Consider the following 19,270-nt stretch of genomic DNA (forward strand, 5'->3'; position numbering starts at 1 on the left):
GTAGAGCTCTATGAATATGTGTGCTTGAGTCAACAAATCCAGGAAGGGAAAAAGGCATTCATATTAAGTATTGAAGTTTGTCAAAGATGAGATAACAGATTTTGTCCGGGAATGATTGACACAAGAAATATAAGTGTAGAAAACACACGTACAATTCAGCCTATTAAATCTGATTCCTTAAAGGAAAATGAGGAAGACCTGTCTCTCACAGACATTTCTTGAAGCATGAAAATTGTTTAAAGGGCATCCTAATTTATCCAGATTTATCACAAGGCTATCTGTGATGGCAGGAAAAGATTTTTTTCTTGAAATGGGTGCCTTGTTCTCTTTCTCCCAGTAGCTGTTCAGATCTTTGTCTATTTATATTCATTATTGTTGCTGTAAGAACAGTGCTGGTTTTCATTATTTCATTGGCACTAGAAGCCCTGATTCAGTTTTACTGTCAATTTTGACCTCTTTCTGTACCTCCTCTACTTTCAGTGACTAAAATCATCAGTAAATAGAAACAGAGAAAACTCCACAAATACTTTTGCGCAGAACAAATAATTTAACAGCACTCAAGATGTATATAATTATCAAACCACATGTCTGATAGGGTAAGATATGCACTGGGAGTTTGTTCAGTTGGTTTTTTGCACTATTACACATATAACAAGTTTTCACACACCTGGCTGGAAAGAGAGTTGAGAGTATACATGAATAGTCTAATAAAAAATAGGAGTCTCAAAATACCTTCACAGAAATAGCAGAATAAAATCAATGTTAATTTTAATGCTGAAAATTAATTTTTGTCGAAGTATTTTGAGAACACATTAGTTTTTCCATTTGATTTCTAACCTTGAAAGTGAACAGATAATTTTCAAATTTAGCTAGGTAGGCTCTCATCTCCGATTTAAAATATCATACATGTATATATATATATAGTAAATGCTCTACCAATCCATTTAAGTTAATTATCTTGAAGTGTAAGTTTAATAAACTAATCATTGGTGTCCACCACTGTGGACTGTGGGTTTATCGGCTGTGCTTAGTCCAGACCTAATTTAATGGATCACTATCAGAAAGGCTTTGTTTATAAAAGAGCATGAAATATGCTCAGCAACCCTCTCTGATGCTCATTCCTGTACAAGGTCCATGAAATACCCAAGTGTGACGTGCAGTTGGACTGGTAGGACTTCATTCAGCTCTGGTAGGAGCATGCCATACTCTTTGAATAATTCTGGAATAATTCCCTCGTGTGACAATAAATGTGGCTCAGGTGATTTTTTGGTACACATTTCTTTGCCTGAAGTTGCAGCTTCATAGCAGACACAAGTAGAAAACAATTGTACCAGCCAACATGGAATCTGTTACATGAATAAATTAGCTATACTTCAATGCACAATGCTTTACATTCTCGAGAACCACAATCCCAACTGACACCTCTATTATGATCTCTGAGAGAAGCCAGAGACTAAAATACTGCAGAGAGAATAATTTTCTGCTAAATATTTTTCTGTCAGGAAACCATATTCAGGATGGCCTGAAAGGAAGATGCCTGTACAAAGTATGCACCATATGGCCTAGCTGTGGTACATTGTGGGGGCAATAGGGGGAAATAATCATTTAATAAAAGGAAATTAACAGTTTACTAAAAATTTGTCTGAAATAATAATTGCCAAAATACCACATTAATTTAATTGCTTTAATGATAGTTGCCCTGCAAGTCAAGTGAAATGTACAGATTTCTTTTTTTTTTTCTTTATTATTTTCTTTATTATTTTTTTTCATTTCTTTATGTTCTGTCCAGCTCTGATATTTGACCCTATAACCACTGGTGTTTAGTGTCTTCTTTGGCTTTTTAAAATAGTCCAGCAGCTGCTAACTGATTATGGCAACTCCACTTAATATTGGGTAGATTAGTAGACTGTGGATTTAAACTGGGAGTAATCAAGAGGATTATTTTTTATTTTCCTCACCTCCAGTCAATAAATTTAAAACACTATTTTTTTTTCCAGTTGTATATGCAACTTTTGTTAAAAAGATAATTTAACCTCACTGTTAATATGTTTTGCTTGGCTAAGTTTTATGCAACCCTAGCAGACATAATTAAGGTTTTTCCCTACCTATTGTCAAGAACTTAGTCATGCACTGCCAGTGAAGCAAGCCTAACACTGTCATTTTTACTGAGGTCTGAGTGAAAGCATTAATTAATAATTTTAAAAATTTCTTGATATTCAAATGAATGGAACAAGATGGAAAATATCTCATTTATTCGTGAAAAAGTAGATGTTAACTCTGAAGCAGTAGTACAAAGTATATATACTGCACATCTCAAGAAATCTGGAGACGTCACAAGCAGAAGAAAAATAGACTATTTCCTGAGATTTACAATTTCATGGGTATGGTAAATGCTTTGGCAACCACATTAAACAAAAGTAAACTGACTAATTTTAGTATTGTGCTGCACAACATAAGAGGAGATTAATTGCGATATTAAACATTCTTAAAACAATAATATAATTGATTTACTAAGAAAGTACTTCCACTGCAGTTACTTCTCACAAAAAATATTCCATTTTTTACTTTGGGGCTGGGAAATATTTCACAAAATTCGGAGGAATATCTCAGAAAATCTGTGTCAGAGTATGCTCAACTCAACTAAATGACTTAGAAATTTGAAGATGCTGTTACCTAGTCAACTAAACCCCAGTGTCTTCATCATAGGCATGAGAGAGAACATACCCCTGTTCTAATCCAGTCTTGACTTTAACATTCACAGTTCTATTTGTAAAGTAAAAGCTATACTTCTTTGCCACGTGTAATTGTTGAATAATAATGGTCAAATAGCTGTGATACACACTGCAGTCTCTGTTAGATTCTACCTCTCACAAGAAGGATTGACACTACTGTGTCTGACCAGCTTAGACTTTGCAAGTAACACTTGATTATTTTTCCTCTGTTTTGTTTCATTCAAACTGCTTCTATTCTTTATATTGTTAGGAAAAAAATCATTATAGTGTTTCATTCCGTACTGAGCTAAGCACTGATACACCAACCTTTTTTCATGTAACATCCCTATGATTCATGTGTAGGATTACAGTCTTTCAGCTATATGTGCTCAAGAGGAATTAGTGCTGTGCTTAATACTTAATTACTAATGGACTGTAACCCAGATGAATCTGTCATAAATATGGAAAAATTCTGAGCTGATGCTTGCAATTAATTCACTGTAATCTGCAGACACAGCTGAAAAATCAATAAAAAAATTAATGGAAAAAATCCCTTTGAGCAGGATATAAATCACACTGAGAACACTGAGAGATTCATTATCTTTCTGTATTTGTCACTTCATTTTTTGAGGTGTAAAGACTTTTCCACATACTTACTATAAAAACTACATCAACAGCAAAAAACTCCCCAAACTCCCTCTTCCCTGCAAAATCTTAATAAGAAAGCATGAGTACTTATAACAGAAGTAAAAATTTAGGGGAATTAATCTTGTGAGGTATTAAAATCATAATGCAATCATAAGTCATAGCCTGCACAGCTTCATGAGGACAAAGTCCTGCTTGTAAAACTTAATTTCCTTTTAGAAAAATATTATCACCTAGTTGATCAAGGCAGGTGAGTTGGTGAAATCCAAATCTTTTTGGATTTCAGTAAAGCTTTTCATACTGTCTCTCACAGTGCCCTCCTGGACAAAAGTTCCAGCACACAGCTGGATAAACACATCATGGGATGGGTGAGCACCTGGTTCCAATCCAGATCTTCTAATATCATTAAGTAAAATTACAAATTTATATGTGCATTTTTGAGACAAACATTTATGACACGGACAGATAAGTGTGTATTTTTTTCCATTGTTTGGGATAAGGTTCCCTTGATGTGACACAAAAGGTTAAACAGATCCTTCACATGCTATATTTCTTCTTACTATACAACTTTCTCTCAACAGCTGCTAAAAAGACAGGTAGTCACAAGTTATTTGTTTCTGCTTCATGCTGAGCCCTACATTATTTAGGTAATAATTTGCATGTAGAGCATAGATAACTTTGTTCTTTCCCCCATTTGAAAATAACATAATATAAATTAACAGATCTTCAGCTCATTTTACACTTACAAGTTTAACCTTTGAGAGTCTATGACTTGTAACAAAATATACTTTGCATGAGTCACACAGAAAACCTCTGGAAACCCGAGTAATTCCCTTTTTATGAAAGCAATACTACGATTTAATATAGGTTACTATTCAATATTCAATTCTGAGTATGAGGTATAAAATAGATCCAGAATACAGCAATGTTTTGCTGCACAAAATGGAACAGTATGAAGCATTTCATTTTCACAAATGCAGTGGTACTACCAACATAATCAGTTCAAGTTACTATTTCATGTATTGGAATAATTCTCTAAGAAGTAGCTCACTAAAAGATATGAAAGAAATCAGTGTTTTCCCTTAAAATCAATTCTTAAATATGGAAGCCTTCAAACAGAATCCTCAAACTTTAGTTTGAGTTCTTGTCAACAAGCACAAGTGGTTCAGTTTTTCTGTTTGTTTATTGATTTTATTCCTGCCATTACTTGTGACAATTAACTGGCCATGTGCTTAGCGAGGGTTTATCTTTTTAATCAGTCACCATTTGAAGCTAAACCTTAGCCATATATAATGCACTTTTATATTGCTTCAACAAATATCAGTCTTAAAAAAGAGCTTGAAAATCCTTGTCACTGACTTTTTCCATGTATTCAACTTTCATTATCGGTTTTATATATCTTTGAAGATATTTGTGAGATATCCATGAGACCAAATGACACCAGACATCTTTTGGGCTCATGTCTTTATTTTCTAAATTAAAGCAATGCTGCATTCATTAGCATCCCTTAGAAATTGTTATTTTGAATATCTCCAAAACTAAGTTATCTGTTGAATGAGGTAGGCATAAATTGAAGGGAGATGAAGGGAAGTCGTGGTGTTTTTGTCTTCTCTGGCAACTTGTTTTCCTACCTAGTGTACATTCCAGATGTGAAAATACATTATTAAATTCTTATCAACAAGAAATAAAATGAAAGAGCGGAACAGCTGAGGTGAGCTAATAATGGCTGCTAGCTACCTGATTCCCTTAGAGCTCCTGCAGTTCCACCACTTTGGCAGGAGTATCAAGGGAGTTATGGTGACTTTTGAGCCTTGGCTCAGGTTTTCTTAAGCCATCTGTAGGAGAGCTGACATTCTAATTGCTCCATAAATTGTTTCAGCTCCGAGTTTGTTAAGCACTGACACATTTTACTGAAAACATATAAAGGCATGTAATTTGACACGGTGACAGATTAATACCTTAGCATTAGATTGGCAGAACAATTAGACGGCTTAAATGTTTCCTACATCTTAATGTCTGTGCTGCTTCAGGAAACCACAGTAAGTCCTGCTTTTCTGAAGGAAATGTTGCCATTGCAGTGATAGAAGTAAATCAGGCTATCAAAGGATTTAACAGGATTACAAGAAGTCTTGCAGCACATACATTTAAATCTAGAAAATTAAAATCTGGGGAATTTAGGTTCAGCGTGGTGCATTTAGTATGGTACTCACCACTGGTATCCCATAAGCTGATACTTAGTTCTCATTATATATAAGCAATTGGTTTTTTGAAAGCAAATGAAATAATACAGTCTGAACTACTGGATAAATACAATTTAAACAAGAGAAAACTGTGTTTCTACTGGCCTTTCCTATTTTATAATGTAATCAAATTAGTATTTGTCTAGGATTAATCTCATTGAATTTGATTTCACTTAACCATGTTGCAACATTTATGTTATTTTCCTCCACTGACAACCATCAGATCAATATGATTTTGGCCCATAAGAGTACAAGTATATGTTTTTTTAGTGAAAAAACCCCCAAACTATACATCTGTTTTTAACATAACCTCTCTTTAAGATAGTTGCAAAATATTGGTGATTCCTTAAAGAACATAGATGTTATATTATTGAACTGGTATAATCACTAATTTAAGCAAGAATTTTTTTTTTATCAAGCTGTTCCATAATTCAGGAAAAAATTAAAGAATATTATACTTTAACATTATGGAGGTAACTATGATAGAAATTACTATGACTATGTAGAAATTCAGCCAGAAATACAATTGTTTAGGAAATATTTCTTTATTACTTGGTTGATATTTCTTTGGTTACATGTCTGAGTCATTTTAAGTAGCTATACAGACTGGTGTAGTATGTTTAATAAGCACAAAAAACCAAAACTTTATATGGTTATTATCTTATTTGACTGCTCCTCTGTACAGCACAGATAGGTAATATTCAAGGAAAGCAAAACAAAAATATTATATAAGATGCAAACACTTGTGAAATTTTGGTTCTTACACCAGTTTCAGGTTTAATGGATTTCAGAGGTGTGATATGTTTTGCACCACTACAAGCAGAAGCAATATTCATTCTATAACTTTGTGAAGAAACTAATTGTAAGATAGGATGGATGTGTTTTTTCTCAGGAAACAAGATTTTATAAATGCTAAATTATCATGTTGGAACGTGAGAATGGGTGGGTTGCTTTTATCATTATAGGCTTTATGTTTCTGTATTCCTTTGATTAACACCTGAATTAAGTGGTCCAACTATTTCTAGGTTTTGCTTTTTTAAGAGGATTCTAAAATGGAATTTTGGTTAAACTGTCTGAGCCTGATTTATTACTAAGTAAGTCAAGAGTCTCAACCCAGAAGCAGTTAGGAATTGGATTGAGGCCAAAGTACCTGAGAGCTGGCAATCACATCAACAGAACTGTAGAGATGAAGGGAAACTTTAGAGGTCATTTAGTGCATCCTTTCTCTCCCAAGGTATGATTAGCTACGTTTATGTTATCCTGGGAAAAAAATTTTCTAGACATTTGTAAAACTTATCCCAGATTCTACAACCTTCCATTACTACTTCATTCATCCTCAAAGATTTTCCTAATTTCTAACATGATTTTTCATTGTTGCAATCACGACATTACTTCTGGTATTTTTCACTATGGGCCTGCAAAATAGATTATTTCCACTCATTTTTTTTTTTTTTTTTTTTTGTTCTTGCCTTTTAGGTACATTATCAGTGCTCTTTTCTGCCATATCTGCTTTCTCTTCTCACTAATTCACTTTCATTCATCTAGCATGAACTTTTTTCAAATTTAAAGAATCATTTAACTGTTTCTATTTTCCTGTGACATTGCTTTTTTGTCTGTTTTATTTTTTATAACTTTTAATTGTAATGGATCATTTAGCAGCACATATTTCCTTTAACATACCACTCTGGTCTCTCTTGAAACTGCTAAGTATGAGGACTTTGGACTCATCACAGCACTGAGTCTTGCTAGCTTTGGGGATTGTTTAAGAGAAACTATTATTTTCAACAATTTCACAAGTAAAGTATTCAAAATTCTCACTTTCATTCTATATTCTTCATTCTTTATTTCTATATTTCTTTCCTTTGCATTGAAAAAATAAATCAGATTTATAGAACTCATGATTTTGTATCGTTCTAATACCTTTTCTCACAATACTAATCATTCCATCAATATACATAAAACCTTTATGTACTCTCAGGTATTTTCTCAAGCACTGAAAGGAATTTTAGAATTAGGCATGATACACATAATATTATTCTAGTCCAAAAGCAATTAATTTATTCATTACTTCAGTGCAGTTGGCACATCTCAGGCAGTGGATTTGTGTTTGACTTTATTCGGTAAGACTGTTTTAGAGATGGCATGCACTGTCTCTGCAGTACACGACAATGCCACATTCAGAATGACAGCAGCCCAAGCCTTGGGGCACTAAACGCTTCTTGAGATATGTTCAACTGCTGTTTAACTGTATTTAGCCTAAGGTACAGAGAAAGAAATTGCTGATGCTTTCTAACATGTTTAAGTATTTTTATAGTGTCTTGGCATGTCAGAATATGCCACGGCACAAACTGGGGTGCAGCTCCTGAATTGCAGCAATTAGGAGGCAAGAATTTCAACAACAGTACTGTTGTAGCTGTTGTCTACAGGGATATGTAGACTGGCTTTCTTTTTCCCCTTAAAGAGTGATTTTCTACAATATGTACTCTCTCAGCTGTTTTCTGCATTGTTGTTCCTTGATCATGTCGTCAATACTTGTTAGGCTTTAAGAGATGTATTGTGTCCCTGATCACACAGCTCATAAAAGAGTCATGGCTTTTAATATAAAAGCCATATAAACATACTCCACTTTAATCATATAATGGTGTTTCACTTGCATTTTGGATGCTCTTCTGAATGTAACATATTTGTGTACAGAATGCAGAAAAAATGGGGCTCATCCAAACCACAGTCTCTTTCTTTACTATTCTGGTTTTTTTTTTTCTTTTCTCACAGTAGCTGGAACTATTCCACATGCAGTTTTTATAGGTCCTCAATAAATGGAACCATGCAGGGATATTATGGGCCTGTCAATGTGGAAAGCAAAATCTGCATGGAGCCATTGATTTGTCATAGATACTATTTAGAACTCTCTGCCAATGACTCCTCAGAACCTGCTGTCCATGCTGCATGCTTTACAAAAGTTGCAGAGTTGCACTGCTCTACTGCTACATGGCTACTGTGGTTTTGTACTCCTCCAAGAAAAAGGTCTGCAGCTAGGAATGCTTTCTGCAGATGTTCAAATTATTGTGTCTAGATACAGTGTCACTATTGATTTGGAAGGTATTCCATCTCCAGGGACAAGTGGAACAAAAGTTTTGCCAGCTTAAGTACATCTTAAATCTGTTGTTGCCATCAGCTTTGTGTGTGGTTTACAAAAATGAAAAAGTGAAAGGCTCTTTACATTTTTCTCCAGTGTCTGTGCTAGAACAATGTCATGACTAGCTGTGGGTCTATAAAATATATTGTACAAGAATGGTTGTTTAAAATGTGTAGAGTGGAGCCAGAGTGAGGATTCTTGATATATTCTTATATTTCTGCAATGTGTGTGTAAAATAAAAGCACGTAACTTGTAACATAAAGAGTCATGGAATGGATAGGGTTGGAAGGGACCTTAAAAATCATCTAGTTCCAATCCCCAGGTGTACTTGTTGACTACTGAGTTCATAATACTGTTTATGTCCTTGATGAAATATATTAACCTCTTTTGATTAGGAATAGGAGGAGAGAAAATAGTGGAAAACTGCTTGGTTGGAATATTTGAGTTAGTTTCTTTGGTATTTAACTGGAGATAGAAGATCACCTTTCCCCAGTCCAGCCTGCAGGGGTAGGTGCCTTCCCTTTTTGATAAGAAGCAACCCTACCAGCCCTTAGGGAACAGTCAGCTACAATCAGCAGAAACATTAGCACACCTACAAATATCTCCAATCACTTACATTCTTTTGTACAAAGCTTTATAGAAAACAAAAAGCATATTTCTGTCTCAGAAATGAGCTGCAAATGTTGAAGGATTTATTGGATGAATAGTTACTAAAGTTTAAAAAAATACCTAACTTTTATCAGATAAATTTCAAAAATTGGGGGTGAAAGCTTCTATCAGATACAGAGACAAAGTAGATTTTAAAGTCCATTGAATAAATGTTTTCCAATTTTTTTCCCAAGCTGAAATCTGGCAAGTGAAATCTGTTTTAAAAGTATTACATTTTGAATTCTCAATTTACATGCATCTCCTATGCATTTTAGGGAGTGGGTTTACAATGGCTGAGCCATGTTCTGATCTGATGAGCAGATATACTTGACAATAACTGAGAGGATATCTTCTGATGACATCTTCTGATTATCTTTTTTGTGCAGATAAAATAAAAGGTTGAGTTTAGCTAGTCTATACAAACTTTTAGAACCTAATCCCAAATCTACAGATTTCAGTATAACAAGAAATATCACATATTTTTCTCTATCAATTAACATTGTGATAATTTTTTTTTTTTGTTAATAAGGGGCATTTTAAGCACAAATTAACTTGGTTTCCAGATATATAACTGCAGTAGGAATCTGTTGTGCTGCTCCTTGATGATTTGCCAATTCTGCTGACAAATTGTTTGCTGTGTCATATTCCATTAGACTTGTCAGTTCTCAGTGGGGTCACTACTGGAGTACTTCCCTTTTAAACAGAGAAGCACTTAGGAAAAGTATTTAGCTTAGAAATAGATGTGTTTCAATGCAAATTGTGCTAGAAAACATGAGTAAAATTTATTTTTATTTTCAAATTTAGAGATTGTTCAAAACTCCATGGACTAGGTAATTTAGTATGCTGACCATAGAGTCCCTACTCTGCAAAAGAGGGTTGATCTGTTTCAGTGAGTTAGCAAAAATGCAGTTACTGTGTAGCTAAAGTGGTATGGCAGTTTATCCAAATTAGAGGTTAAATCACTATTATCAAGTGCATAGAAAGCACCCCATCTTCCCTTAACCCACTAGTTTAGGTGTGTCAATCTTTTAAACAGATGAGAGATTAAAATGCAACAGGTTTCAAACCATGTTCGATTAGATCTGTACTGAAATGCTGCACTGATTCAAGCTCTGAGAAAAGATGCAAGAAAGCAATGGAGTAGAAGGCTGTAAGTGTCAAATCTTAATTGAAGGTGTTTTAGAGGAAAAGAAATGGCACTGGATCTGACAGCCTGAGGGGCAGGAGGCTGCTGCTGCTGTTCCATACCCCCAAATCCAAGCAAAGATGAGGATATATTCCCAGCTGGCACACACACGGAGCACACACTTACACCACATATACATCCAGTTGTCCACGCAGATCACAGACACTCAGAGCCCTCCCATGAACACAAACAGCACCAGGGGCCTCATTCTGTCCTCTTCTCTGGCTGGACAGGATGGAAGACCACTGCTAGTGATAGTGCACACACCCATATCTATACATGCACTCATAATAGAGAGCCCATTGCCAGGAAAGAGCTGGAGAGGAAACTTGATAAGAGGACAGGACAAATGGTGTTCATCCAGCATAGAACACAACCAGACAAGCAAACTATTTACTTGTGACTGGCCCTTTTATCCCCTTATGTCTCTAATTCTCCTTTATCACCTAAACTCCTCACTTGTCTTCCTGATGGTTTCTCCCCTAAAGAGAAACCATGTCATCTAAGTCCTTTGCTGTCCCAAATTCCTTTTCCTTTATGTCTTATAATTTGCTTTACATACCTAGACAGCAATCCGCAGCATTACACAGAAAGATGATTTTTCCTTGTGAATCCTTGTTTTGAGCTCCTACTTGCTACTGTACACCCCTGTGTTCCTCTGGACCTTTGAGGGTCTGCTTGCCCTGTGGTGGGCCTGGGTAGGTCTCTTGGGGTGTTATTTGGGCTAGAATTGTTCTTCCAGTGTCTCTCTGAGCTCTTCTGTGGGTGTGAAGATAAAGTTTATCACATAACCCAGCAGGTTATGTGACTTGGAGGGTTTTGCTTCATAAAACAGCATCATAAGGCTGAATTGTACATTAAGTCCTCATGTTTCACAATAATGAGTTCCAGTATTTGTCCAGAAGTGAATAGGAGAAGCAACACAATAAAAAATGATGCATTTTCAAGAGCATGATTAAAAGACCACCAGTAAGAGAAGGATTTTTATGAAACCATGTATTGCTGACTCAAAATTTTTTTTCAGCTAGAAAGACTCCATCAGATATAATGAGGTGCTAATTGTTTCAGTCTGGAAAAAAAACCCCAAATTCAAATGACAACAAAAGAAAATCTTTCCAATAAACTTATATTCTTATGTTTTAAATAAAGGTCAGACAAACTGCCTTGATCAGTGCTTGCTAATATTATGTCAGAGTAATAATTAAAATACTAGAAGCAAGCATAATGTTCAATGGTCAGGATTTTTTTTTTGGAAATAAGGTGCTGGTTCAAATAATTTATAGAGGTTTAAGGGAATTGGCCCTATTGTGAAAATATGAAAAATTCTGGTTAAAAATCAAAGCATATCAGAGCAGTGGAGCAGTTAATTATGCTTCTTATCATTGGGGAGGGTCAGAATTATGCTGATTTAGCTGACAAACAGAGGATTTTCCTGTACCCATCCCCATATTCTGTGTATGTTTGCAGAACACAGACACCTAAAAACCAATAGGCTGCTAAATTTTTATAGTATTGCATTCTTCATTGGGAAAAAAAAAGGTGGGAACTGTGTCTAAGGGAAAAAGCTTTAAAAATAAATTGGGGGAAAAATTTTAAAAAGAAAAAACTCACTCAGTTCCCTCCTCCTGGCCTTACACATCTTAGTTACAGGATTACTCAGTTATCTAGAAACCAGGGCTGTTTCCTCATCAGAGTCAGTGATATTTCATTGAAATATGAAATTTTATGCAGTATTCAGAATGCATTCAGTAAATTCTATTGAATGTTGGTACCTGGCAGTAGCAAATAGTGTACACACCTTTACAGTACAGCAACAAATTATTTATTAAATTAATGTTTAAATGCCTAAAAAAAAAAAAATCAGGACAGGATGAAGATAAATCTGACTTTCAAGAGCTTTTGCAATTCTATCAGGATTAAATCCACAGATGTTGAAATGAAATATGCTTTCTCTGCAAGTACCTGTTTAAAATATTTTAAATTAAAGTCGTTTATTCTGGAGGAGTGAAGGATTTTTGGCTGTTGGGTTTTGGGTTTTTTTGTTTGGTTGGTTGTTTTTATCTTCAGCAGTGGTTTCTTTTATCAATTTATAAAAAAATCAGAGCTGGAATTATCATTATTTGAGAAGGTACTTTATTAGCCAAATTAAAAAAAAATAGGAAAAACAAAAGTAACAGAATGAAGGCTGAGCGGGCCTTTGAAGGAGTTTTTATAAGTTTGTATACACATGTTATTACAGGCAAAAATTACTGTTCACAAGAATTTTGGTGTTGTAGTGGGAAGGTAGAATGATGCCAGAGCCCATTTGAAGTACCTGATTATGTTTCCATGTTCCTTGCTCCCTTCAAAATAATTGATTTTTTTTACAAAAAAACCCTAAATATTTCATCAAATAAGTCATATCATGTGAAAGCCATATCAAACACATTTGAAAAATTTATTTTTGATTTATGTTCTTTGTCACCTTTGTTTGAATATAATGTTGTTCCTTTGTAAGCAGCTTAAGTTATTCCTTTAGACCATAAAGTACACTATAATTGAATAAAAGGAAGGTTAAAGAATATTACCCATTCATTAAAATAGTTGAGGTAGTTTTTAAATTCAGTTGTATGCAAGTATTAAAATACAAATATTAAATATACCTGCTTTGAAAACAGGTAGGAGTCAATACTGCAGGCCTCGGAAACTTTGCTGGTTTTCAGCAAAAGCTCTTACAAGAACAGAAAACTCAGACATAGTGAACAGGAGCAGGACACCTTGAACACAGCCAGGCACATATAAAATGTTTCTCTTTAGGCAGCACTCAGATTCATTCCATGCCCTACCATGCACATGTACACACAGAACAGCTTTATTTGTACTATTGATAAAGTTTATAACCTATAGCAAAGGTTTTGTATGCTTCTGCAATTACTGATTGTACAACTTATCTAACATATTGTGGGCTAAAAACTCAAGTGCCCAATCCTCACAAATTCAAGCAGAGGGTTACATTATATGAAAATTCAGTTCCTTTGTCAATAGCGGATCTGCTCATTTGCAGGGCATTAAGTATGCTTGTAAGTATTTCCAGGGCACGGGGTCTGAGGATTCTTCCACATAAATTCAGAGTGTTCTCTAAAAAAAAAATCAAGGAAAGGTATTTTTAATAATTTCTAGAAAATTGGCAGTATGGAATTAAGTGTTTCTTTGACTCTTTCAGACATCAAAATTAATTCAGTACCTAATGCCAAATGTTTCTGGAATTGATTTTCAGGCACAGGAAGAGGATTAATAGATTTTGTATTTTTTCAATTATTAAGATTGAGAATAACTGTACAGATCTGCTTGCTGCCTCTGGGCACATGCAATGTGAAAAAATTATTACTGAGGAACTTACTGCCACATTCCTACCAAGATCTTTAAAAATACCTTTTGTGAATGCAAGGATTCTCAGTTTCAGTGGAAGTCACTGTAACAACGATTTGTAAAGACAACTCTCTTTTATTTTCAGATTCACGGCCTCTACCAGATGTAGCCCTGACGGGGAAGTGCACCCGAGAATGTGATGAATACGGCCACTCAGACTCCTGCTGGATGCCAGTCCGCACTTCTCCGGAGAGAAAGCAGAAGAGCCAGCCAAAACTCTCCACTTTCATGCCTGTCGATGAACGGGGCAGTCAGGAAAAGCTGGCCAATGGAGAAGCCTCCCTCATGGGTGACCGCAACAGAAACCTCCTTAACAAAAAGTTGACCTCATCTTATGAGACCTTCAGCGCAGCTAGTTTCAGCAAAAATGAAGAAGGCAACCCAGAGGATATCCCCCTCACACAGACAGGGGAATACAAGCCATCTCCTGTCAATACTCTAACTAGAAGAGAAGTTTACCTGTAGGTTAAAACAGCAGCGACAAAGTTCTTTCATAATATAAGAAAGAAATGGGGCAAAAGTCTTAAAATCACAACAATTTTAAGAAAAAATGTGAAACAATAAAGAGGGGGCCACCAAAGAGACAAAAGATCTGCCTGCCACTTCTGCCTCCATAGCAGGCATGTAATTATACTGTCTGCCTGACTATACTGTACAATGTAGAAAACATTGCTGTTACTTGCATGTCTAATTCCCCCTTGCTGATTTTTTATTTTCCTAGATCTATGGTTGCAAATTCCTCCCATAGTAGCAAGCTTGATTAAAAAAAGAACACGACACACTGTTGTTTCCCTCCTGCAGAAGCATGAATTAAGCCACTCATTTTGTTTGTTTGTCATCTGGCTTGTTGAGGATAACAGGTCAGGGAAAATGTATTCGAAACATACCATCTGAATATTGCTGATCCCCATCAGGGACAATCCTTCAGAAACCATAAAGATATAGGATAAATATAAAGGAATAATCATTAATAGGCACTTTGTGAAGACCACAGCTTTAATATTCTCACCTCTCATCTGAGGCTGGAAGAAACAGAAATATGTTCAGCCTGAGACTGCAGTCAAAAACATGGCATACTTTCCCGTGATTCATGGACTCTGGTTCTGTTTTATCCATTGAACAAACCTGTCTTGCTGTGTCTCTTTCTCTCTTTCTCTCTCGTTCTCTGTAATGATTATTTCAATGTAAACACAATAACTAACACTTATACCATAGGATAGCAATGATAAACTGTTGAAATCATTATTTTGGGCAAGACTAACATTTAGCTGGGAAGACTGTAATTACAAAAAGGCCAAAGATCACACAATGGATCAGGGGAACTGCTAAGTATTGGGGCTTGACTTAGAAAATAAATGTATTCACAAAAAACCCACATGTACTCATAACACAACTTCAGTTACATTCTATGCAGCAGCACAGTCCACAAGCCCAGATGACAATTTTTTTTTCCAGTGTGGTTCAGTTGAATGCCCAAAGGAACTGATGCTTCTTTTGTAATGACATGATACATTGCAGCACATGCTGCATGTTATATGCTGCATATGCTAGTTCCAGGGAATTTTTAAGATTAAAATTAAAAAATAATAGTAGAAGAGAAGGCCGTGTTAGTGGGAATGCTTGATGGGAGGGAAAAAGGTGGACAATAGGATAATGCAGTAACAAGAGAACATTTCAACTCGGATAAAAAAAGCTTCTTTTCAAATTGCAAGGCATGGTTGCTAAGTCTGGTCATCAGTGTTGCAGCTTATCAACTGCTTCAATTATGTCAAAGATGATGATAATGAAAGCTTTCTTGAAACCAAGTGCATTAAAACCAAGAAACGTGCAATACTAAATGATATCAATACTCAGAACATTTAGCATTAGTAAAAAATGGTCTGATAAACAGTGGTATGATACCTAGGAAGTCAAGAGGAGTTAAAAGTAGTCCAAGCTATGATATGCAAGAGCTGTAACAATTATCATGGGGAGTGCATCATGAAAGGAAGAGGAAATGAAACAGGGTTTTGTGCAATAAAAGCAACAAAACATGCAGAACATCAACCAATTGCTTTGTAGTTGATGCTGTATTAATAATCACAGACTGAGCTCAGACATTCAGACAAAAGTGACAATCAAACAACACAGCAAGGACAGCTCAAGGACGGAGAAAGCATTCAGATCCCTGGCTGCTGAACTGGCACGAAGGCATGGCGAGATGGCTCTCTAGTAACTGTAGTCATAATGTAGCTTTGGGTAGTTTCTTGCTTTGAAGAATTGCATAGAAATAACCTTAAACAGCCTAAGGTAGAGGTTGGTAAATCAAAACAACTCATCACATTTATCTTTTGAATTCACTTCTCCATATAGTGGGTTGTGCCATTACTGGCCTTTTCATTCTCCTCTCTAAAGTTTACTTTCTTCAAGTAACATTAGTTTGTGTATAGCAGTTATGATGAACGGGCACATTTTAGAAAGAAAATATTAAAATCAAAGATTATTAACGATTGAACATTTTTATGTTTAATTATTTAAGTAATACGGGGAGATGCAAGCTAGTACTTTGTTATGAGACTGCATATAGCAGTTACTGCTTTGTATAATCTGTAAGTACCTGTTTAAAAATGCTTCTAAAAATGCTTATGTAATGTAAACACATTTTTCTTGCACGTTTCAACAGAATACACAATTGCATAACACAAATGTTCAACAGAACTTCCTTTAATAAGATTTTATTTAATATTACACACAAGAAAATAAATTAGGTAGCTGGGTTCCATATATTCTTAGACACTTTTTCTACAGGGGTAATAATACAGGTCATAATAGACCTTCAGATTAAATGGATCAGCAGTCATTCACCAATTTTTGCACCACGTAAGACAGTCATGAAATAATTTTCTTGTGTGCATCTCCTTAGATCTAAAATGTGTGAAAGAATTTTTTAAAAATTCTATCTACTGTAAGTATTCACAGTAATTCTTGTGGAACTAGCCACTATTAATATGCTGATTACTCTTCTGACCTGGCATGACATACAAATATATTTTGTGTTTGTATTTTTCCTCTTTATTTGAAATAGGTTAAATCTGGTGCCACTCCATAAATAGAGTGCTTTTGTATAAAAAATAAACAAATAAAGCTATAAAAAATAATTAGGGTGAATGCAAAATATGCAACTGTGCCTTTTATACCTATTATTATGGTAAAGTGGTAGTTGGGTTTGGACACTGAGGGGTAAGGGGCTATTCCCAACTTTTTTGAACCTGTACATTTACCTGTGTTTATTTTCTGAGAAATTATAAATAATATATTTAAAAGGAAGCCTTTTGCCAAACTCAGTTAATGGACCAGTCTTAAGCATTATTAACACAAGGCTGTGGTTTAAGTAGGTCTTGAGGATTTTTTTAATTACTATTTGTGTGGGCTTTGGGGTTGTTTTAATTTGTTTTTAATTTTGCTGCCTGGAAAAGTATGATCAGTCTATATGATAGTTATTTAGCAAGGTGTCACCAATTCATGTTGCCAGGAAAATTGACAATTTTTTAATAGCTTTTAGCCTTCATCAGATTTTATTTGTACTGTATAGAAATCATTTTTTTCTTTCCTTCCATGGGAAACTCAAATGAGCTTTGCATGTATTTTACATTAGGGCACCTTTATAGATTGATGCGTTAATATATAACTTTATATGTATTAGAAAGTTCAATAGCTTTGGTCTAAAATCTAAGGCTTAATCCAGATCTCAGACCCACTATGTTTATTGAATATGGTTTCTGACTGGCCTGCTGCCTGAGTTTCAGGAAAAAAAATTAAACATTATTTTTATGTGGGGGAAAAACTTAAATGGGATTGAAATGATTGGCTGAAAGGCTACCCTAGAAGTTGTCAAGCAGAAAAATCATGAATCGGGATAAAGATCTTGCCATAAATCCAGCCATCACACAACACTTGTAAGGAAGTTAAACAATTAAATATTTTTCTTTCTGTTTCACTGGTGATAAATATACAGAGTTTCCTTAAGAAAAGAAGCAGATGATAAAGCAATAGAAATGAAAGCCCACCAGTTAAGTTGTATTATTAACTGAGAGAGCATAAGCACTAGGAAGAAGACAACATTCACCAGCTACCTGGGGTATGCTTTCAGACAACTTTTCCTAAATTTTAAAGCACTTGCATTCAGTGTGGTACGATCTGTTTGTAATAATAATCATTGACTATTGTTCTGCAACTTGGATGTTGATAGTGAAGCAGAGAACAATTTATCATTGTTTATTATGAGTCACTATGCACGCAACTATGCTAAACATGGCAAAATGTATTAAACGCTAGTCCACCTCTATTTATGAAATATTTACATAATTTAATTTGCTTTTGTACAGTTTTATGTAAATAAATTGCTTGTCATTTTTGTCTCTGCAAATTAAAATATAACATGTTCAACTGGTTGCCCATTTGCCAGTTTACTTTCTTGGACAGTCTGTTCCAATTTCACTAGATTAAATCACATGCTAGTTTCAATATTTAATGGTATTTTGAATAGCAATGACACTGCCTTAGTAACTGGCCACAGATTCAGCTGCAGAGATGGCTGAGGTTTTACCTGTCTTCTGAGTGAAATTCGATAGACCTGAGGCTGCTGTCACCCTGGACAGCACACAGCTATTTTCACAGCAGAGAGTACTCGTAACCTGAACAGTTGTTTCTGATTACTGATCAAAAGGGCATATTTTAAAAGTGTGTTCAAAACCTTCCTATTAAGTGGAATAACAAGCCTTTAGTAAAAGTCCATATATTTCCATTATAGATTGGCAATTTTTCTTATTATCAACAAGGATGCTATATTTTCCAAGAAGTTTAGAACTGTTAGCACATCCTAAAATGTAAGTAGAGTATCTATATTGAGAAAAACAACACAATTAATGCAGAAATTCGGGGGAAAAAAAGAGAAACAAGAGCCTCCAGTTCTCTCTGGCTGTGAATCAAATTATCCATCTCAGCATAACTGTAAATCAAGAACAAATCCTCCTCAAGAAGGAACATCTAAGTAGAAAGAGTTTATTCCTTAGCTGTCTGGATCACACATAGCTTTTTTTGTCTTTGTTTGCTTGTTTGTTTTGAAAGAGCAGGCTCCAAAACAGCCATTAAATTGGGATTTGCATCAGTTATAATATGTGAAAAAAGTGTTTGTGGGGAGAGGGATCAAAGGTCGACACTCCTTTCACCGGTCTCTATTATGCAAAATAACGAATTACTACAGAGGCCTTGGAAACCATTGAATACAATTTCCCAGTAAACATCACAGAAAGAGCCA

The 19,270-nt window shown here is 35.1% G+C and overlaps 1 protein-coding gene across 1 annotated transcript in view; it reads left to right on the forward strand.

The window, feature by feature from the left end:
- PCDH7 (protocadherin 7) overlaps positions 1-14,784 on the forward strand; it is a 260,537-nt gene extending 245,753 nt beyond the window's left edge. The window contains exon 4 of the mRNA XM_058803518.1: positions 14,060-14,784. Coding sequence (XP_058659501.1) covers positions 14,060-14,439 — 380 coding nt within the window. The 3' untranslated portion in view covers positions 14,440-14,784. The remainder of the gene's footprint in view (positions 1-14,059) is intronic.
- The last annotated feature ends 4,486 nt before the right edge of the window (positions 14,785-19,270 follow it).

Source organism: Ammospiza caudacuta, chromosome 4, assembly GCF_027887145.1.
Source record: "Ammospiza caudacuta isolate bAmmCau1 chromosome 4, bAmmCau1.pri, whole genome shotgun sequence".
Classification (NCBI taxonomy): Eukaryota; Metazoa; Chordata; class Aves; order Passeriformes; family Passerellidae; genus Ammospiza; species Ammospiza caudacuta.